This window comes from Polyodon spathula, chromosome 3, assembly GCF_017654505.1.
Source record: "Polyodon spathula isolate WHYD16114869_AA chromosome 3, ASM1765450v1, whole genome shotgun sequence".
Lineage (NCBI taxonomy): Eukaryota > Metazoa > Chordata > Actinopteri > Acipenseriformes > Polyodontidae > Polyodon > Polyodon spathula.
Window position 1 is genome coordinate 4,508,382 of NC_054536.1, and position 23,614 is coordinate 4,531,995.

The 23,614-nt window shown below is 38.3% G+C and overlaps 1 protein-coding gene across 1 annotated transcript in view; it reads right to left on the reverse strand.

Annotated features, from left to right (window-relative positions):
• LOC121310805 (double-stranded RNA-specific editase B2-like) overlaps positions 1 to 23,614 on the reverse strand; it is a 156,168-nt gene that overhangs the window by 4,455 nt on the left and 128,099 nt on the right. Inside the window, exons 4-8 of the mRNA XM_041243728.1 lie at positions 19,670 to 19,784; positions 14,618 to 14,786; positions 10,861 to 11,012; positions 5,932 to 6,100; positions 1,385 to 1,566 (exon numbers count right to left, since the gene is read on the reverse strand). Of these exons, the coding sequence (XP_041099662.1) occupies positions 1,385 to 1,566; positions 5,932 to 6,100; positions 10,861 to 11,012; positions 14,618 to 14,786; positions 19,670 to 19,784 (787 nt within the window). The remainder of the gene's footprint in view (positions 1 to 1,384; positions 1,567 to 5,931; positions 6,101 to 10,860; positions 11,013 to 14,617; positions 14,787 to 19,669; positions 19,785 to 23,614) is intronic.

Here is a 23,614-nt window from a genome sequence, read left to right on the forward strand (position 1 = left end):
GATGGCACGAATGGAAGTGGAGTAAAAGTAAGTTTAGAACAAAAGATAGGAAGGCTCTTTTTTCCAGTTATAAATGCATGCAATAGCCTACCAAGTGACGTAGTAGGATCTAAACACAGCGGACAGTGTAAAAAAGACCAGATTCTGTGCTTTTAAATTAGACCCCCCCCACCCCAGTAGGGGAGATTGGTGTGCTAACAAGGGACAAACCTTGAAGGAGCGAATAGCATTTTGTTGTTCTCAAACTTTTGTTATATTCTTATGCTCTAAGTAATTAGACATTCAGTGCGTGAAAAATAACCAGGTAAGGTCAACAGAAGACAACGGAGCTAGACCACAAGCAAGGATTATATTCATGTTCAAATCCACAGTTACACACAGTAACACCCGGGAGCACATGGTTTTACATATGAAACACATACTGTGTGATCAAGACAAAATCAATACAAACTTCCTGCTCTGTGCTCAGGCCATTTAGCATCAGGGGTTTCCACTGACCTGCTGAACGGTTCATTAGTAACCATGGGCATGGTTCATTTCCCAATGGACTGACCATGTATGACAATGAATAACTGCCAGAAAACAGTTGTCAGCAAAATGAATGGCTGGAGAGACCAGACTACTGATGTCTGAGAACAGCCAATGCTGTATATCAAATGTCATTTGTGGCAGTTGCATTGCAGTGTATTGATATTTTCACGAGGAGTCTTAGTATCCCTTTGCACTCCAAAAATAAAGGCAAACTGAGAAACCTTTTCTTTCCATATCTTTCAGGTTTTCTGACGTTTAACTGAATGTGTTTACACTCAAACTTTAAATTTAGTGCCTGCTTACTTACAAGCACAGAAATATGACTTTTGCTACTAGTTAATACAAATATAGCCGTAATGATGGAGCTACTTTATACAAAGCATGATACTCAAGTTCATTCAGGAAAGTCATGCGATATGATTATTTATTGAAGCTTAGACTAGACAACACTATGGCTTTATACATATTTTTAAACTACATTCTTTGGCCTTTGGCCTTGCCTTTCAAGGTAGTCCTGCAGGATAGCTGCCTCCCCTTTCGACAAAGCCAAAAAGCAGGTGAAGACTGGGGAGGAGGAGACAAGGGATGTAATGGATTGAGGTAAGACATAAATCCCTTCCTTGCTGATCACTAAACATATTGATTATCAAATAACAAATAAGATACTAGCTATTCGACTAATGATTTGTTCTGCTATTGGAAGTGCCTAAAATATGCTTGATAATTATGTCATCTGATCTAAGGTTAAAGTGAGTTCCTTACCAGAATCTCCACTTTGCTTAAAGTGCCTGTGCTCTGAGATGCATGATTATATGCATCATCTCATTTCATGATAATGGGCTTCATAACTTACCACTGAGAAGTGGCTGATTCTGCTTGTATGACGCTGGCAGCTGACCAATGTGCTGTACCCGATGGCTCACTGTCCTTGAGAAGTGACCGATGTGATGAAGGCTCCCCACAATGAAGCTGTGCAGGTAGATAGGCTCGATAAAGTAGCTGAGGAGCGATCCCTGGATACCAAGAACATTCCATCTAAAAGACAAATACATGAAGGGATCAATACGGTGTCAGCAGAGATCTGTTTATTTAAGTATATTAAAGGTCAGGCACTCATAGCTATGTTTATTTGCATTCCCCCCTTTCCAGAACAGTGTGGTCTATTCTATTGATCAAAACTGCAGTGGCTATAAAAACAGCCACCATGTCAGTCATTGAAATAACCATTTTTACCTTTACAGACTGCACTAGAGACTTAAATTCCCCCATTTTCATAACCTTCATGATATCAATATTTACTGTAGTGTTGATTCACTTCTATTTAAACCACAGAAGAGTCCCCTGTGTTTCCTGCATCCGTAATGTAACCGTTCCCCATCTTACTTAACCTATGAACTCCCACATTGATGCATATCATTATACATTGTAGTGACCTTGAAAGCAGGTGTGCTTTCTGGAGGCTCCAGCTGTGCCAACACTAGCTTCTTCTCTGGGGTCCAGCTGCTGTTCCACAAGGAAAAGCTTTTTATAAGCTGTGGTAGTTTCTGAAGGACATCCACATGAATCCTAAGCCGCTTGACCTCTATTCATTGAACCTGGTGGTTGTTTCCATTCTCTTCCATGGCTCTTCTGTAAGGTGACCCGACGCATGCTTTGACAAACTGCTGAGACAGCCTGAAGGGGCTAGATTTTTTTTTTTTATTATTATTTTTTTTTTGTGCTGTTGCAATTGAGTTTTTACAAAAAGGTGTTACTGGATTTATGGCTGTTTGAAAATATGTATCGTGAAGTTCAGAAATGTGTTCATATTCATTAAAGAATATTAAAATAATGATATTTACTGTTCCATAAGCACAGGCAAAATAATATAGAAAACACTAGCTGTGTCACCTTGCAGTTTATAAATCAAATAAATTCAGCAGCACTGTGGTCTGGGCAGTAAAGTTAACACAAGCCAGGCTGGGGATTCTCTATTTGGGGGGCAAAGCGAAACCCAAAGGAAAAAGGGAGATCCAGCTTCAAGAGTTTGAATCCCTCTGGATTTGAGAAAGGTATTCATGAGTTCTGATGGAGGGAGTGCTCACTGAAGAAGAGAACCAAGATGATTGCTGAGTGTACTGTATTAATAAAGGTGACCAAAACCTCCACTTTTCCATAGCTTCTTTTCGTGTGCAGCAATCTCATGACTCTTTGCACAACAAAATGTTCCTTCTTAAGCTTTGAACATGTTGCTCATTTCCAATATTTTATATGCCATTTTTAAAATGCATTTATTTATATGAATATACAATACAATACAAATCTAATATATTTTTTTATATAGCAGCCTTCATACTGTGGCCTCCCAGAGCGCTTTATGAAATTAAAAACAAGCGCGCTTATATACACTCCAGCTACAACCAATTATATACAAGCACATTAAAAAACAACTATTGAATTTAGACTTAAACGAACCCAATGTTTCATTTTGAATTGGGCTAGGAGACCATTAGGGTCTTTCAAATGCCATCTAATGATTTTCTGAACTCATTTTGGTTATGCCTGCAGTGGTGTTGGTGCAAGCTACAGTAACATTATTAATATTTGCAGGACATGCCAGATAATCAGAACAGATATTGAGCCCCCATGCTTTAGTACCAGCTTAGTGCCAACATAGAACTATCCAAACATTGCAGCTTTTTTTTTTTTTTTTTTTTCTATTAGACAAAAATTTTCCTGAAATCAAAACACAAAACGATGTGGTTTGTACTCCAAACCCTCAGTCAGCAGCCTGGTGAGCTTGGAAATGCACAATCAGCAGCAAACATTATGAGGCTAATTTTCACATCACTGTTCTTTTTTGTTAATTAATGTCTCTAAATCATTACCGCAATTATTGAGCTTGCCTCTTCCCTTCGCATCTCCTTTATGATTGATAAGGAGTCATTATATTTGTTGCTTCCTTGAGCAGCCAATTAACACACAGAACACTTTCCAATAATTACTGAATGCTGACATTCAGCCCGCCCTACCTGGAGAACGAACTGTTCAAGGAATCTACGACACCTCTTATATGGAAAAAGGATTTGGGTTTAATTTTTTTTTTCTCTCCCTAAAACACAATCGATTTAGCCTGCAATATTAATTTGCCTGTGAAGCAGCGCTGTGAATTAGAAACATCTTTTAATCTCATGCAAGAAAAGACAGCCATCTGGCTGAGTTTACGGGGGAGTCTCTCTCTACTTCTCCCTATCTCTCTTTTCATCTCCCTCTCCCTCTGTAAATGCAGACCATTAAAGTAATGTGTTCATCGCCATAAAACCCAAATGGAATATAAAGGATAATATTCATACACAAGCCTTCAATTAAAACAGCCATTGCCTTAATTAAACATCTACTCCGGTCCCTTCATTTTACTTAGAAAAATAAATTTTTATTGCATTTTGTAATCATAAAACCGCCCCATCTACCAAAAACAAAAAGGACTGTCAGTTTTGCAAGCAAAATTACCAACGCACCGTCTGGTGCGATAACCCGAAAATGCCACAAACTGCATTGATCACATCATTCTTCACTGCAGAGCTACAGAACGTCAAGGCAGCTGGATAAAGATTCAACTTGCTGCTCTTGACAGTGCCCTTGTAAGCTACCCTGGTGACCTGAGCTCTTCTGTGGAAGTATAAATTACAGGGATATAAAATGAGTGTGGGAAAGCGGAGGATGGTCTATTTTTGTGTAAAGTAATTACACTGACCCCCGCAGTGGCCTGGCCAGATCTAATCAGGCCATTCCCAGCCCCTATGAAGTGAATCAAATAGGTCACATTAACACCAGCAGAGGTAGAACAGCAACAGTGATTGGCCGACACCGGCCCAACCATCCCAGCCTTTGAATCCTCCAGTGATTGAAGCATGGATTACAGGCCACTGCTAGGATTAAAACTTCTGATTGCCTTCTCTGTTAATTCAGTATCTAGGGATGGCAGCCCAGAATAGCGCAAAACTGAATTAAAAGCACCTGGAAATCTCTTGTAATGGCCTAATTGTAGCAGTGAAAGATACAATTACTTTGGAGGATGTTAAAGGCGCTCATCATCCATGGAGCTACAGAACAAAAAGAGCATTTTTAATCTTATATAATTCATTTTCAATGGGCATTAACAATTTAAAATGGTGTGCCTGCACTACTTGGATCTCTGTTTTTGAAAGACTGTACTTTTTTTTTTATAACGGACATCTCACTCATATAATATATTTTTAGGAAGCTGGAAACTTTCACTGTGGAAAATGAAAAGAATGTCTAACAGTGTATCAGGTTACAGAAATATTCTGAAACTGGCCAAAGTTCATTTCATTTTTAAGAAAAATCTATATTTTTACATTTCTGCCAAATCTAAAATATTATACTACTGCATGTCCAGTTTTCAATGAACTGCTAAGACATCCTTTGCATTACTTTTCAGTAAGCAGAAGTCAAAGGAATTGATAATGTATATTTCAGAAGCAATTGAATTATTCCATATAAATAAGGCTACATTCACTTCTGCAACGAAAAAGAGGTTTGCTTTCCTAGCCCACCTGCACCACGGAGTAGCAGCACACTGAGAGATTAATAAAGCGCCAATTTCTTTGCTGGTAAGAATGCCCTCCCACATAAAAAATAGTAAAAGGCCTCCAGTTTTATTGTTGAATTGCTTTATAATACTCCAGTATTTAAACTAACCCCCCATGTCTAGTCTTTAATAAACATAATCCTTAAATCAATATATTGCCCTTCTCCATCTAGCACTGAAATATCACTGATCTGGAGCTGGACAGATCTATAGCAAATGTTTTTCACCAAGATGAAGGGGTCCTAATACTCTTTGGTAAATTTAAAAATACTGGTAATATTATTCCCAGCGGCCCACTGTACTGCCTAAATGTATTAGAGATATTTTATATCCACCCCCTAAAACCAAGACCCATACAATACAGATTCAAGCATTAACTTAATAATAAAGTATGAAAAGCCTGTGCTACAGTCTAACAGATGAGAAAGTAATACTGTGAGAAAGAGTAATACTGTGCACTGTTCCTTCTCACAAGACATCCCTTGCACCCCCCCGTCCCCCGTCCCCACGATGGCCCTGTTGCAGATAAGTGGAAAGGCTGACCATAGGGAAGCCATAGGCAGGGGGGCAGGATAGCTGCCCTCCCCGTTAGACAAAGTAAAAAAAACAGGTGGAGGAGGCGGCGAACGCTGGCACACAGCAGGGACGTAATGGATTGAGGTAAGATATAAATCCCTTCCTTGACAATCATTGGACATATAGTGTCTAAATTGTGCTACATGTTTAATGTGATTTGATTTACGGTTAAAGTGAATTCCATGCCAGAACCACCGCTTTGCTCAATCTATGGAAGGTGCTTGTGAACCTACCTGGCAATTTTATCCGTGCAGGACATGGTGACGAGCTGCTCCCCCTGCATCACCCCGTCCCAGGTCTGCACTGCACTGTGACCTCGCACAGGAACGGTCCCCTCTCCAGATTCGATCTTCGTCCGTAGGTGCCCGTGGAATTTCTTCACAATGTGCTTGCCGCTGTGCACTTCACACAAACACAATTACATGCAAACATTTGTTAAGATAAGAACATTGTTATTTTTGGTTTTGAAGTCATAATTCATATATCTTTTGGATTCATTGTACATTAGTATGCAGACCAGTCTTTACAATGTTGTAACCCTTCAGTCCTGAACTGAAGAATGTAAGATGAAGTTTTGCAGTATAATTAAAAAAAGGAACTCCTTTATTAAGTATACATGAGAACAGGACAAAAAATATTTTGTACATATGTTTTGGTAAATGGGACTTTTAAAGTCTTGTCTGTACTTTACAAACACTAATAAGGCCTGCCAGGACTGAAAGGGTTAATGATTGAAGGTAGTATGCTGTATGTATACACATTTTAGGTCTTTTTAAGATTATATTTATGTTTATGACAACTCAGATTTATACAGCAAGACACTTAAATACGTAAAAAGAGGGCTACAAGTTCACCCCAAAGACCTTTTCACATCGAGCTCAGTATTGTTAGTTATTATTGAGCATACTTTTTTGCAGTCATGAAACATCCTGGATTGATGACATTGAAAACTGACCCAGCTAGGAAGAAACAAATGGTTCCCCATGCTTCATGAAACATCCTGGATTGATGACATTGAAAACTGACCCAGCTAGGAGGAAAAGAAGGGTTCCCCATGCTTCATGAAACATCCTAGATTGATGACATTGAAAACTGACCCAGCTAGGAAGAAACAAAGGGTTCCCCATGCTTCATGAAACATCCTAGATTGATGACATTGAAAACTGACCCAGCTAGGAGGAAACAAAGGGTTCCCCATGCTTCATGAAACATCCTAGATTGATGACATTGAAAACTGACCCAGCTAGGAGGAAACAAAGGGTTCCCCATGCTTCATGAAACATCCTAGATTGATGACATTGAAAACTGACCCAGCTAAGAGGAAACAAAAGGTTCCCCCGTGCGTCATGAAACGACCTGGATTGATGACATTGAAAACTGACCCAGCTAGGAGGAAACAAAAGGTTCCCCCGTGCTTCATGAAACATCCTGGATTGATGACATTGAAAACTGACCCAGCTAGGAAGAAACAAAGGGTTCCCCATGCTTCATGAAACATCCTGGATTGATGACATTGAAAACTGACCCAGCTAGGAGGAAACAAAAGGTTCCCCCGTGCTTCATGAAACATCCTGGATTGATGACATTGAAAACTGACCCAGCTAGGAAGAAACAAAGGGTTCCCCATGCTTCATGAAACATCCTGGATTGATGACATTGAAAACTGACCCAGCTAGGAGGAAAAGAAGGGTTCCCCATGCTTCATGAAACATCCTAGATTGATGACATTGAAAACTGACCCAGCTAGGAAGAAACAAAGGGTTCCCCATGCTTCATGAAACATCCTGGATTGATGACATTGAAAACTGACCCAGCTAGGAGGAAAAGAAGGGTTCCCCATGCTTCATGAAACATCCTAGATTGATGACATTGAAAACTGACCCAGCTAGGAGGAAACATAGGGTTCCCCATGCTTCATGAAACATCCTAGATTGATGACATTGAAAACTGACCCAGCTAAGAGGAAACAAAAGGTTCCCCCGTGCGTCATGAAACGACCTGGATTGATGACATTGAAAACTGACCCAGCTAGGAGGAAACAAAAGGTTCCCCCGTGCTTCATGAAACATCCTGGATTGATGACATTGAAAACTGACCCAGCTAGGAAGAAACAAAGGGTTCCCCATGCTTCATGAAACATCCTGGATTGATGACATTGAAAACTGACCCAGCTAGGAGGAAAAAAAGGGTTCCCCATGCTTCATGAAACATCCTAGATTGATGACATTGAAAACTGACCCAGCTAGGAAGAAACAAAGGGTTCCCCATGCTTCATGAAACATCCTGGATTGATGACATTGAAAACTGACCCAGCTAAGAGGAAACAAAAGGTTCCCCCGTGCGTCATGAAACGACCTGGATTGATGACATTGAAAACTGACCCAGCTAGGAGGAAACAAAAGGTTCCCCCGTGCTTCATGAAACATCCTGGATTGATGACATTGAAAACTGACCCAGCTAAGAGGAAACAAAAGGTTCCCCCGTGCGTCATGAAACGACCTGGATTGATGACATTGAAAACTGACCCAACTAGGAGGAAACGGAGGGTTCCCCATGCTTCTGGATGCCTGATTCGAATGTCCCCTGATGCACCTCTTTTACCAGCAGATGAAATGAATCAGTATTTATGATGATTATGCCCTGAAGGGACTCTTTTATGTTTGTTTGTTTGATTGTTTATTGAACAGGTGCATGTCTTGTTCAGGACGGGACCATGACGGGGGTTAGAATAGGGGGAGGGGAATTAGTTAGGTGAGGGATAGTGAAGTGGGGGGGGGGGGGGGGGAGTTAATGGCATCTCAGGTAGATCACTCCCTGGAGATGAGTGGTGCAGCTCCTGTTGTTGTCAAGCAGTCGGTGAGAGTGATGTGCTGCAGTGATTGGTGGGGCAGTGGGTCAGGGGTGGGTCTTGGCATGTTGGTATAAAGCAGGGGGATTATGCCAGAGGGGAGAGCTGTTAGTGAGTGCAATTGAGAAAGGACAGACCATTTCAATGTGTTGCACTAATTGAGGGCTACGAGACTTAGCCAGAGAGAGAGAGCCGGTTAGAGGCTGTGAGGGCGACTGGAGTAGGGAAGAGTAGAGAAGGCAGGACACTGTTAGTCTGGCGAGATAGTTAAAAAGGGGGTTTGTTGTTTTGGAGTGGTCTTGTGTTATTTGGAGTATATATATGTTACGGGTAATTTCCGAAATGAATCTCAAAGATCTTGCATTCTATGTTTTGAGGGTCAGAGTCATCCATGATTGAAGAGCTTGTTTGACCCACCTACCTGAGTAGCATCACTTACTCACTCATTCACTCACTTACTCACTCACTCATCTCATTCATAAAAACTACACAGGAAGTCCTGTTTCAGAAAATAGGCATATATTTAACAATGTATTTTTATTGAGGACATGACTATATAAAATATTTAATGACACATATAAGACTAATTTATTTTTTAAATCTAAATATGTTTTACGTACTTAACTTACACTCTCAGTCACTCAAACGTGAATCAGCTAATCATTCACGTTCACCCAGTAACTGCATCCAGCTCTCTGATTGGACAGTTCAATACAACTCCTTATTATTATTGGTTGTTATTATGCTATTAATAATACTGTACTGTTTATATGCAAGTGTCAATGAAGTTTCTCATGTTAATTCTCTGTAGTAAGCTGAATTCACTGTCGTGTTCGTGGAACCATTCCTGGACAATCCTAGCCTTGTGGCATGGGGCATTATCCTGCTGAAAAAATCCATTAGCAGATGGATACACTGCTGCCATGAAGAGATGCACCTGATTGGCAATGATGTTCAGATATCCTGTGGCATTCAAACGTTGCTCCACTTTCATCAAGGGGCCCAATGTGTGCCATGAAAACACACCCCACACCATCACACCACCACCACCACCAGCCTGCAATGTGACACTTGGCATGATGGATGCATGTAATCATGTGGTTTTCTCCATAACCTAGTCCTTCCATCAGCGTGAAACAGCAGGAACCGGGATTCATCAGACCAGGCAATGTTTTTCCAATCCTCCAGTGGCCAGTGCTTTCATTCCTTAGCCCACTGCAAATGCAGTCGCTTGTATTTTGCTAAAAGAAGTGGAACTCTGTTAGGTGGTCGGCTGCCATAATTTGTGTCAAGGTACGACGAGTTGTGCGTTCTTTTATGGGTCTTTGGGCACCAATGTTGTACTGGACTGTCAGTTAACTAATTGTAGCCCGTCTGTTGCTCTGCACAATTTGTGTCAGCCTCCTTTGGCCTCTTTCATTAATGAGCCATTTGGCTGGATGTCTTTTGGGTGGTGGACCATCCTTGATACACATAGGAAACTGCTGAGCATGAAAAACCCAGTAGCGTTGCAGTTCTTGACACACTCAAACCTGTGTCCCATGGCACCTACTACCATACCCCGTTCAAAGCCACTTAAATCTTTTGTCTTGCCCATTTACCCTCTGAATGGTACACATACACAATCCATGTCTCAATTGTGTGAAGGCTTAAATAATCTTCTTAACCTGTCTCCCCTTCATCTACACTGATTGAGGTGGAATTAACAGGTTACATCAATAAGGGATCATAGCTTTCACCTGGATTCATCTCGTCAGGCTATTTCATGGAAAGAGCAGGTGTTCGTAATATTTTGTACACTCAGTATATATATATATATATATATTATATATATATATATATATATATATATATATATATATATATATATATATATATATATATATATATATATACACACACACACACACAGTAGTGTAGTGTAAATGTATTACTAAATGTGTATATAAAATCAAACCACTGTAAACCTTGAAAATCTTGGAAAAGGTTCAAAATAGGCAAATTAGTGATTGTCTAATTTAATTGACATCTTTAATAGGCCTTGCATGCAATTAATTTAAAATAGTGAGAGAAAAGGAACACATAGCCACAAATGATAAAGTGCATGAGGCATTTTAGAAATTATTTAAGATGATATTCTGAGGTAATCTAATACATTTGCACACTACTGTACTGTATATATGTCATGTGCCGTGTGCGTGTGTAACGGCTCAGATTATCCCTGCACATCACTTTCTGTAATGCTGAAACAAACCCCTTTGTAAATACAGCGCAAGACACAGTATGTAAAAACAAGGGAAGGAATGGGTCTTACAGTGGGATGTAATCTCATAGGGAGAATTGAGGCGTGCATCTCCACAGGGTGAGGTGCTGATGTACATGTGGAACAGGATGTTCTCTCTCAGTCTGTAGCCTGCCTCCTTGTGCCGGATGAAGATTGATTGCTCCCTGTCCTCTCGCTGTTTGCTTTAGACAGGAAACAATAAAGAAATTGATGTGTGAAGATTGAGGCAGAAAAGACTGTTCACGATGTAAACTTAAGTAGGACCCCCCCCCCCCCCCCCCCCCCCCCCCCCCCCCCCACTGTTTCTAGTAGACATTCTTTTCTTCTCTTTTTTTTATTTGAAGAAAAAAATATTCCAATACAGTAATCCATTGCATATCCGACTGTGGTGGGATACCAGAGTAAGGGTGGATATCTAAAAAGTCGGATGAATGAATCCTGTTTTAAATACCATTATATGCAGCTGTACAATGACTATATTCACACAATTATTGTTTTGAGGTTCAGCTTTTATGAGGGAGCTCCCCTACATCCTTTGCTTAGAAAGATACAGGGTATAATGCTTGTGACAAGGTAGCCGTCTGCCGTGTGGGTGTGTACATTTGCTGCTGAGTGACAGGCAGGAGTTCGAGATGGAGGTTGAAGTTGATATGCCCCACGCAGACGAACAGGATTTATTTACATATCAATACACTGAACAGCTCACGTGACACTACCAGCAATGGCAGCAGTACATACAACACAGTGTATGAAAAATTTGGTAGGCTCTACAGTATCTGAACTAATTTGCTCTGTTCAACGGTCCTGAAGAGGTTGATCATAACAGATGATCAACCTCATGACTGTATTAACGAATATGTTAATACAGTCATGTAATATTGTTATCAATATATTTTTGTACTGTAATGAAACATCTGTGTGATTTTTTTTTTTTTTTGCGTATTTTAAAACAAGGTTGACATTGCTGCTGCTGCTGCAAAAAAAGTTTGTATATGTTAAATGCCCAATGGTTATATACAAGACAATCTCCTTAGCAAACCAGACCTCAAACCTTTTGTGCCTGTATGTGTGTATATCTATCTAATGTTTGTATAGAAGTAATTTCATTTTGGATAAATGGTTAGGGAGGATATGGGACAGGCAGATACGCAGCAGATTACTGTACTTTTAGTGTTGCTGCTAAATATTTAATTGCCAATGTGGGCTATCCCAGAACTCAAGAGATCCCATGGTGGGAGGTACCATACCATATAATGGACCTCTATGAAGTCTCAATTAATTGCACAAGTCACTGAATACCCATGCATATCCAGACAGGAAATTATCATATCAAAATACAGTAAAATCAATAATAATTGTGGCAATATTAGTTCCTTCTTTAGAAAGAGAAACCCAGACACCTCGTCTTTATTATTATTACAACACGTAAAGGTTACAAAAATTGATGAATGCAAAAATGTACCTTAAAGAAAACATTAACATTTCAGGGGCCTGTTGATGCTGTGCTACATCTTGCAATTAGATATCGGGCTGAGCCTAAAGGATGGATTTCATAACGATGATTATTCACTTGTTCATCTGGTAAGGTCAGTTTTTTTGTATGCAAATATGACATTAAAGGAGGGATCACTGTTTTCCATGAAACTGTATTACAGGGGGCATTTAACACCATTAAGAAGCAAATAGGGCTTTATCTTTATGGCATGAATTAACAGTATGACTGGCAGACGCAATTGTTTTCGTTTTCATGGAGACATCTGTTCAAATAAGAGTTTTGTGGCATGAAAACTCCTGAGATAGACAGACACAGCAGAGCAAACAATAATGCTTATTTACTGAAGCTTTACAAAAGGAAGGACCAAGTGATGGAAATGGAAAATGTGCCTTTAACACTATCATTTATCTGTCTCTGTAGCCAGGCAGAGGAATAATAAGCATTTCTGTGAGCTTAGTCATTAGAATGCATTTGGTTTTTCAACATGTCCTGTTACCATGGTATTAATTATGGGCCAATTATGAAGATTAAGTGCAGAGGGGGAAAGAAACAAAGGCCATAAGACAGTCTTGCTTGTGATATTCCTGCAGTGTAGTTAAACCTGAAAAACATGGTGTGTGACACTTCAGCTCTTCAGGATAACATGACTTGGAATCCCAAATGAAAGTCAATAGCATAGGAATTCCCTTTGTCATCTATTTAGGGTTCTGTTCTTTTCACAGTAAAACATATCTTATTTCACAGCATTTCATGGTCTAAAAATTGATATTTCAAGATATTTTATAATTAAACATAGTATTTTTATTATAATGCTGTTGCTATTATACAAGAAATGCTCCTAAATATTTAGGAATATTTCAATGCTTAGCTGCAAAGCAGTACATGCAAAATTGTAGAACATTTCATTTTTATGTCCACCTTTTAAAGACAGTCTATTGTTACCATCAGTGAATTATCAAACAAAATAAAAACGTAAATACATGTAAAAATAACAACAGACATACAGTGTGCCCTTCTTGTACTGGACAGAACGATCTTTAAAACAAATATTTCCAATCTTTGATGCAGCTGGTGTTTTTTTCATTGAAGACATTTTAAAGAAATCTTGCAGCTCTGTGCTGTGTGTTCCACAGTGTAACAGGTAGTGTGTCAATGAGGCAAATGTTTGCTGTATATATTTTTAAATGATAATATACAGTTGTGTGTGTGTGTGTGTATATATATATATATATAGATCTATATATATATATTATATAGAATATATATATATATATAGAAAGTTCTTTCAGAAAGAGTTTTCACAGGGAACTACATATTTCATGGCAATTGTTAAATTTCATTATTTCATGATAAATTTCATGGTAAAATTTTCACATTATTGATAACCTTATAATGTGTTATTTTTAGGACTTGAACTTTTTGATTTTTATTTTCCAAATCTCTACCTCCCTTTAAATGTTAATCAGTAGTTGTTAAACTGTCTTTGCATCCTAATAAAGAGAAAAATAAAGACTGGATTTAAGATATTTTTTTTCTTTGCTACAAATTAAGGAGATTTTTAAATGATGGGCTTGCTATCAGTGTACACTCCATACTGTGTGATTTATGCTGAAAAGAACATCTGTCAGGACAGCTCTGTTAAACGAGTGAAAAGCACAATGATAAACCAGGAGACTGCAAGAATCAAATGCAATTAGGATCAGCGATAAGCAATTAACAGAGTTTGAAATAAAACTCAGTCAAGAATTGAAGGTAAAAACAAGTGATGTCATTTTGTAATTAGCAGCTTTTTCTGAGTTTAATTAGGAAACAGAATTGGTTTAAATAAGTTAAAGGGTCATGTGATCAAAAATCCCCCCCCCCCCCCAAAAAAAAAGTCAAGCCCTAGTTATATTATAAAGGTACCTCAATATCAGACTTTCTTACATTGTATCAAATGGAGTAGCTTGCATTTCTAGTGGGGGGTTCAACAAGCAAGAAATAAATAATGGATGACTCAGGAGAAAATGGATTTACAAGCAGAGTCAGTCTGCATGAGTAAGTGTTGCAATAGGGATGTTTCTATGAATATGAATTCTAATTCAACAGACATGCTATTTTAGTTCTTATTGAATTTCTTCAGGTTAAAACCCCAGTCACAATGTAAAATGTTGCCAGAAAGCTTCTACCTAAGATTTTAGAGCTGGAATTGCAGACCTAGCTGGAGGACTATAGAGTAGATTGATTCAATCACACAACTATGCAGACACAACTGACAATGTATCTTAATTAAAGCTTTTAACCATCTTTTACCTCAAAAGGAGCTCCAGCTGAGAGTAAAGGAATCGAATGAATGCTCTCCGTACAACAATTTCAGCATGGCAGTCATTGACAACAAGCCCCTGGTCACTGATATATTCACCGTTGATACATTTGGTACCAGTCGATAATGCAATCACTTGTGCTTGCCTGATGTCCAAACCTGTTAAAAAACAGTAACACAAAGCAAATAACAATGCAGGTGAACACAAAACACAGCAAGAGGAACCTTTTGGCTAAACCTTTTGGTAACACCTTCGGGTCAACGAGCACATGTATTGAACCATTTATGACATTGCTACTAGCGGTACCTCATTTCTGTTGAGCAGCTTTTTCACTTTTTGGGAATGACAGATAACAAAACAAATAGGCCTGTATTTTTCACTTGTGCAATTGGCCACTCCATTTTGTATGTATAATGTGTAATTGCTAACCAATTACTGTACACCTGTCTTTGCCCTTTAATCTATGGGTGATGTATTTGGGCTCTTTAAGAGTTGAACAGTCAATGAGCGAATCATCTTGAACTAGATAGTAACTTAATGCAATAAAAAAGGGATTTCCACTTTGTTAACCCCTATAGACTTAATCCGTTGCACTGGCAGAAAAAAGCCTGGTCTTTCTCATAAATTCTTTGCTCAACATGTTTTTTAAGACGCAAATCTCATTCTGCACCATAAATTAGAGGCATAAAATACTAATTCAAGTCGACAATAGATTTTGAATCCCACAAAGAAAACAAGCATTGGAGAAAAGCTAAATTTTGTTTGATTATAATTCAAAAGCACAGTCCAAAAAAAAAAAAAAAAAAAAAAGGTTCAGCAAGATTTTGACAGAATGGTGCCTGACTGCTTGACAGCCCTACTCAACATGCTTACCTGTGCTTTGTTGTGCAACTTGCTAAATCTCTATATCTTTGCAGATGACATGGTTCAGTGGTTTTGCAAGCCCCCGGAGGCACAGTGTAACATATGAACTTTTATCTGAAATGCCCCAGATGTTATTGTGCACAAGGCAGCATAACCTAAGCTCCAGAAAGCTGGTAATAATTTTAATCAGGTAGAGTGATAGGTATGTTTCTTCAATTCCATATTGTTATCCTGCTTAGGTTGTCACTTTATGGAACGATTCTCTTTCCTGGCATTAAACTGCTTTTAACTGATGGAAAAAGAAAATACCTCACGGAATGAGTGTGCTGAATTTACCACCATAACCCCACCAAAATGATTCAAAATGTTATTTAAACCTGTCAGTCAGCATTCTGCGTGTCGCTCACAGAAGCCTTGACATCATAAAGAATGTTCTGATGTAATAACCTTAAAGGGATGGTAACCTCTTGCTTACCTATTATTAGCCTGGCTAACATTATTGTAGGTCCTTCTTATTATCCTCTGAATATTTAGCTCTTTCGCTTGTTAATTGAGAAAAGCCAATGCTATAGATAGACTGCTGCATTTTAGTATATTTTCTGTTGGCTACACAGTCTCTCTGCAGTTTATTGTACCTATGGAGAGAGTCTGAACTACATCACACAGTGATTAGGTACAAGGTACATATAGCATCAGTAATTTCTCACCTGTAGCATTGCGTTTGAAATATCTGCATAGTCCGCATTTAATAGTATAACATACAGGCAAATAGCCAACAGAAGTTAACCAGAAGAAAAAATAATAGCAGTAATAGTCGTAGTAGTTTTTAGATTACCGTTTTTTCAATAATAATACAAAATGGCTGCAGATACCTTTTTAGATCTAAGAAGCTTAGCAGCAATTTCTCTGGCTAACAACTGTGGAATACATAGCTGGCGCTTGAATGGAGACGTCACTCAGTCAACATTCCAGCATGGCAAGGTACTTTAATAACATTACAAATGCATGTGGGTATCAGACTATCGTGGAAACTTGGAAGATGATCCAAATTGCTTATGAGTTATATTCCCACGCACATTGCCATAGAACCTCTTAAAATGCAATCAATCAGACTGGTACTGGTAGGAGTGCAAATCCACGCTGAAATCTGCATGCTTTATGCTGGGTCCATTTCAAAGGGCACCGCTACCTACACGCTACATTATTCCAGGGAATACCAAGTTAAATGCTCGGAAACATGGTCTCATTGACATTCAAGATTATGCTGGGATGTCAGCACAATCCCACTGTTAATCTAACTGGAAAGGGCCACGGAGACACATTGTCAACTTCATATTTTCAGCTGTTGTACTTAATGTTTAGATCAATTTTGTACAAGAAAGCATGCAATAAAATTCCAATCGTTTATCTCTGCATGAAATAGCTTTAAAGGTCCTCTCTGTCCAGTGTGTGCTGCAGAATAAGAAAAGCTAAACAGCCTGTTTGAAATCAAAATGATTGTCAGTCTCACAAAGAACTCAGAGGGATGGGAGCAATTGTGACAGAGCTAAACACAGGTGCCAGTCACTAACACATCAAGATAGACTTTAAATGTGAGGCTCTAAATGGGGTTTGAGAGAGAGGACCTCCCTGGATTTAATCTGTCAAAATCTACTTGTCAAAGTCAACAAGAGAAATACTTTCTCAGTATTATCTATGTCCTTATGATAGTGCTGTAATGGGATTTTTTTTAAAGGTCCCTGATTTAATGACATAATTCTACAACATTGACTACATAAGAAAAAAGAACCAGTGGAAATGTTGCTTGAGCTAATAAAAGGGAAGACATTGTTTTTTGGTTTCTTTTCATCGGATCCTATGTGCATGCATTTATATTCAATTATAAATGGACAGTGTATAGTGTTTACTATGATTGGATATTGGACGTCTGTGTATAAGGCAATTTTGTAGACATATTATGATTACACTATGAGTGTCAATATAACCCATACTCGTGCAACATCCCGTAATTCTATTAGACACATTATTATGTACTTGACCAATTGTGATGTCACTGTTTTGAATCAACTTAGTTCAAGAAAATTTCAGGAGGTGCCTTAAACTGAAGGAAAATGAAGTCACTTTGTGGCTTGGAACTTGGTTTTAAGAGACTAGGTTTCAGGCCACTACATGGTAAACCACGGGAGACTTGGGGTTTGGTATGGTGAAGTTGCCTCAGACTAGGTCTCCCAGTCTGCTGGAACCAGGCTTCAAGCCAGTATTCCTGAAAAAGTGGCTTTGTGTTCCCTCAGCTTAAGGTATGACTTTTTCAAGAAAGGTGATGTCATGAATGGGTTTTGTTTGTGATGTTTCAAAGCAAAATTCCATTAAAAAAAAAAAAACACATAGAGAATTATTCAATTTAATAAAATATATGATGCCCATACTAACAACATGCCTCCAGCTGGAGAAGCAGAGTTTTGAAGAAGTATTAAAAAACATTGGGAAGAATAGTATTCAGTAAATACAGTATGTCAAGCTCAGATTAAAAATCGTTTCACTAATTCTATTGAATATAATGTTGCCAATGTTTTTATTTTTCTTTGCCATGTGCTGTTCATGTACTGTACTCATAAGCTTCTTATCAAATAGACAAGGTTTCTGATTCTCACTTTAAGAGGGACTTGCAAAAAATACATTTTTAAAATAAACTTTCCTTTCTTTAAAGAGTTTGGGAATAGCAGTTCATAAGAAAAAAATGTTTACATTTATATCTAAGAACACAAGAGATGTTGGAAATGAGAAGAGGCTGTTTGGTTTATTACTAGCATTATTATCTGCCCCGAATTCCATGGGACAGAATCACAGTACAATACTGTCCCTAGTACTTCCCGGTAAATTAATCCACGTGTTTAGAAATTTCTGCTTTAAAAAACCAAAACAAACAAAAAAAAACTTTCTGCCTTCTATTCTTAACATATTTTAGCAATTGTTCATTTTGCCTAGTTTGAAGTGCAGCCTTTTGTTAATTATCATCCACTTCAGGTTAAATAAGACACTTTCCTGCAAATGATGCCTCGATTCTTTTAAATTCCTGCCTGCACACGCCTATAATATAAACCCTGTAGACATGCTGAGAGGGGAATAACGCCCCTGGTGTTTCTGTCAAGACTCCATTCCTGCTCACACACTAGCCATCCTTGTGCAGCCAGCATCTGGATCTTTGAAGATAATTCTCCTATTAAGCAACAAACACAGCAATTATTGGCGGCAATAGGAAATGGGATTAGGCCAGCGCGAGTGTGGATATTCAGAAGCAGGAATGAGAGCCACACTACTGGCTGCGGTAACAAGATAGTGATCCCAAACTGCAGTGCACACTGATGAAGCTGCCCATGGCAGCAGGCCCCATTAAACTCAAAGCTGGGCAGGTATAACCAGGAACCTAGTGAGGCATGAACTTCAGGGGAGATCTTTCTATTAGCAGTGTGTTTAGCAGTAGGGAGGTAGCACCAACTGCATAGAAAGCAAATAGCTAAGGCTTACTCTATGAGGAAAATACAACAGCCCATTTCCATTAATGACTGCAGTTCCTATAATGGTAATACAATCTGTTTTTGCTTTGTGTTCCTGTGCAATTATTATAGTTGTTGTAATGATAAATTAGCAATTTCTTATTTACTTATAAATATTGCAATTTGGTCCTGAGAGGTGCTGCTCCAGCATTGAGTTGTATTAATCTCTTCCCTATGGCTGCCTCAGATACATTCGCTAGTCACTTTGCTAGTTGCTGCTGTTGTGCTTCACTAAACAAAAAGCATCTGTTAAAAGGTCCCAGCAAACACCATCTAAAAGGCAAAGAATATTAAAATTGCATTTCACCATTTTATTCTTACAAAGACATAGAATTAAAGCATACTATAATGGTGTCTAGTTTGGCTAAATGTTTTTACAGAAAAAAAAAAAAAAAAAATGAAAAAGCTTTCATAACCTATAAATAAAGCCAAAATAAACAGAAAACATTTTAGAGACCAACATGGATACCTTCATGCCTAGATGTTTCATAAAGCACAAGTTTAAATATTTCATGTTTGTTTGATCGAATGCTGCAGGGTGCAGGTAGAATGCATTAGTCTTCAATATATTGGACTTGATAAATAATTCATTGCCATATAAAAGTCATTAAAATGTGCCATACCTCTGGTCATTACGATTCCTGCCAAGACTTTGTGGCGTGCATGCAAGGATGTACAGCTGTCTGTCAACTCACGGAATTTCTCAGTCACCAACTGGAACACTGAATCTGCAAATTCCTGAAAGACACAATCAGTTTTCCTTACACTAACAAACAGAGCAATTCAGAATTACGTGCATTCATTTAACTGAATGCAGGCAACAACATTGAAACACCTGTGTTATGTGTAAATGGTTGTCCCTCATGTGACTGGTTAATTTGTTATATAAATGCAGTATATAAAAGCTGCATCTCCCTCTCTCAATGCCTGCCATATCTGCTGTCTTACCCATCATGACTGAAACTTGCATAAAATAAAAGATGGCAAAAGTCAAAGATGCGCTGAATAATAATCCTGAATGTTTTATTCATTAAGGACAAGTAGCTGCAATAAACACATTAGGACTGAAGCTCTAAGCCCTGGACATGTTCCCATACCTATTTAATGCCTATTTTCTTGATGTGAAATACATTGGATACTGGGCATAAAAGGGTTAATTCTCAATTTAAGTGAACCCTCCATTCTATCTTTCTATTTCTGCCACATTACACTCTTTTTGTTTTCCCATTGGAGAAACAAATGACGGGTTTTCAGCAAAATGAACTCATGCTGGTTAGCAGATGTGATCTGCCTCCCTGTACTGGTTTCACATGTTCTTGACCCTATGTATGTTATTTTGTCTTCTAATTGGCAGCTTACCCTCCACAGCCCATAACAAACAGCAGATTATTACACATCAAAAACAAGGATTAGAGCAGTGCAAACAACAGTCTTAATTACTTCTCCGGTACCAAATCTTGTAACGGAAATTAATGAATGCTTGGATGAATAGTTAAACAAATACCTAAATATTTTATATTCCCTACACTGGAAATGCAGTAAAAAAAGACATTTGACAGGGCTGCAGTAGTGTAAAAGTCAATAGATTACACAGCTAAAAGCCTTTAGTAAACATTTGCTATTGAATGTCTGTCTTTAGACTTAAAATAATGGATTACAATAAAGGTTAGATTTGCATATGCTGAATTCCAGTAAAGTCACTATTTCTCCCTTGACTGGGTTGTTTTTACTTATTTTCTCTCTCAGAAAGATTTATTTTACATGCCATAAAAATTAAACATCTAAAACAAGGATTGGAGGAATGCAAACACAAACACTGATATATTTAAAACTGCAGTTCCCCTCAATCCTGTTCAGCTACATACTACATTACAATTACTTGTTGTAAACTACATTCTTTCATTCGTGCCCTCTTCTTTATCAGAGACAAGCTAGACATTGCTTGTTTACATATTCTGCCTTTATAAATTCCCTAAAAGAAAGGTAGTTGTGACACAATCTTAAGTCATGCTAATACTTGCAGCTGTAGGTGGTTATACTTGTCACTATCAAGTTCAGTCATAGCTCTGAGAGCAAAACACAAATCTAATTTAGAAACAATTTGAAAGATGTATAACTGGTATGAGGCCTTTCACCTTTTAAATATAACAACTGCAAATGTCTGCATTCAAATATATATATATATATATATATATATATATATATATATATATATATATATATATATATATATATATATATATATAAGTCCAAATTTTGGCATTTAACTTTATTCAATATCACAACAATTATTTTTAAGGAACAAAAATCCTCAGTGAAAAAAAAATAAACAGAAAAGCTATTTATCATCAATGCTTCTGTCGCACTCCCTGCAAGCAGTTCTGCATATGTTGGTTAGGTAATGTTCAATGCCAGTGCCAATTTCACAGTTTTCTTCTAGAAGTCAATATTGTGCCAAGAAACAAATGTCAACAGGGATACATCCTCTACTGAACCTTCACCCAAGAGCCTTTTCCTGTGGGGATGTATCTGACTTGGGGTACAGGTGCTGAATAATTCAGAACAAAGAAACAATATTGAAGCTGTAGGACATGCCTCAGGTGTCAAGCTGTTGTGTTGCTGTGGATTTCAAATTACTACAGTAATAAAGTTTTTTCACATAGCTGGCATGAAATAATAACTCCATAAATCCATCAGTACAGTATGTGCATCTGTCTACATATTATCAGACATTATCCATAACTTTAAAGACAATCACAAACCTTTAGGCTAATGCCTTCATCAAAGTTTATGTTAGACTTCAGAGACTTCAACAACTTCAACAAATTTAGTTTTTTTTGTTTTTTTAGGTCCATAGGTGGCTCTGTCTAGGCTGAAGGTAAGCAGCAACATGTAGCAGGTGTGCTACAGTGATGTCATGAATAGGGTTTCTCCAGCATGTGTCGTGGAATACAGAAGGTGAAATGTGCACTCTGATTGGCTGAAAGATCCTGAGCAGTCTATAACGTGGGATATCACCATGTCTCAAGCGTCTGAGGAATGGCAATATCCCACAACGGCACACACCCTGGAGTGCCAGATCGTACTTATACAATGAATTAAAAACAACTAACAAAATGCAGCTTACAGGCAAACGTAGCAATGTCCTGAGACGCCACATAGCCCATTAAAATGAATAGGAGGAAGGTCTTGGCCAATGTAAAATGTACAGTATAACACAGGGTAATATGTTGTGCAACTGGGATTTTCCTATACATTTAACTTATTAGATACTTCCAAAATCAGTCCCTTGAAGTGAACTCCAGAAGTTCAACACCTTTCTGAGGGCAGAGCATTGCACTTTAGTTTTTGTTCCAGAAATATGAAAAGATTTCTTTTCTTTAGTATATGCAATTGATTTTGCATGTTTGTAAGAAAATGTAACTTTGAAACTGTCTGCCTAGCTTCAGGTCCTTCATTAAGCTTATTCAACACAAGCTTGTTTACAAAAAAGCTCTTTCACCATACACTGTTGTTAGACTGATTGATTTTGGTTCAGGACTGTTTACAAGGAGAGCATGAGAATCAAAGAGTTATATCAGTCTTAATAAAACACTCAGACACTCCCCGTTCCAATACTGGCAGCTCAGCACTGTGAACAGCATGCTCTAGCAGCCTGCCGCATGAATAAAACCGTGGTAAAGAAGAAGGTTTACCCACAATTTAAATTTGTATTTATAAAGCGAACGCAGGTACACAGCTTTCCAGCAGCACATCCATGATGCCACAGTACAGTGCTATATCAAGTTCAAAAAGGCATTCATACGCTCCTGTATGCGGCCACGATTTATTCAAACCTGCTATCTTATCAGGCACTGCCAGAGCTGTACTGACTGCAGAAACATAGACCGTGCCTGATATTTCCTTATAGGTATTTAACAATTCATTCTGTAGCTTTTAATGGTGTCTCTTTGGGCAGTGCATCACCATATTTTCCACAGTAAGAAATCTATTGGCTTTTGAAAATAGATATCTTTTCATCTACTAGATTTGTCCAAGAGTATTTTTTTTATCCCAAAGCCGTAGTTATACAAAACTAGTAACACATTTGCTCCTTAACGGTATGTAGCCCACCTCTTCTGACATTGAATATTGCTTTAGAGATCTTTAACAAGATCTGACTCCAACGATGGGAAGTCGATATCCAAACCATTCTGGACAACTTACTGTTTTTTTTGGGGGGTTTTATTTTTTTTTCAATGACAAAATTTTTCTGACAACATGTTTGGAAGATGAACTGTGCGCATATTTGAAAGTGTGACAAAACGTTGCCTCAAACCATCTCCAACCTTTTCAGCATAAAGTCCAGATGGTTGTACAGTCTGTGCAACAGACTTTGCCCACTGACTCTTATCACTATCAGCAGGGTGTTGTCTCTCAGACCAGGCGAACCCCGGCCCATTGACAGCTTTTTCGATCAGCTACGTGCTTCATGCACTGCTCAAAAATGGAATGCTTTACGAAACAGGAGCATTGAACCTGCTGCTCGTTCTATTTACTGCAGGACAGGAGTGTTAACAGCATGACAA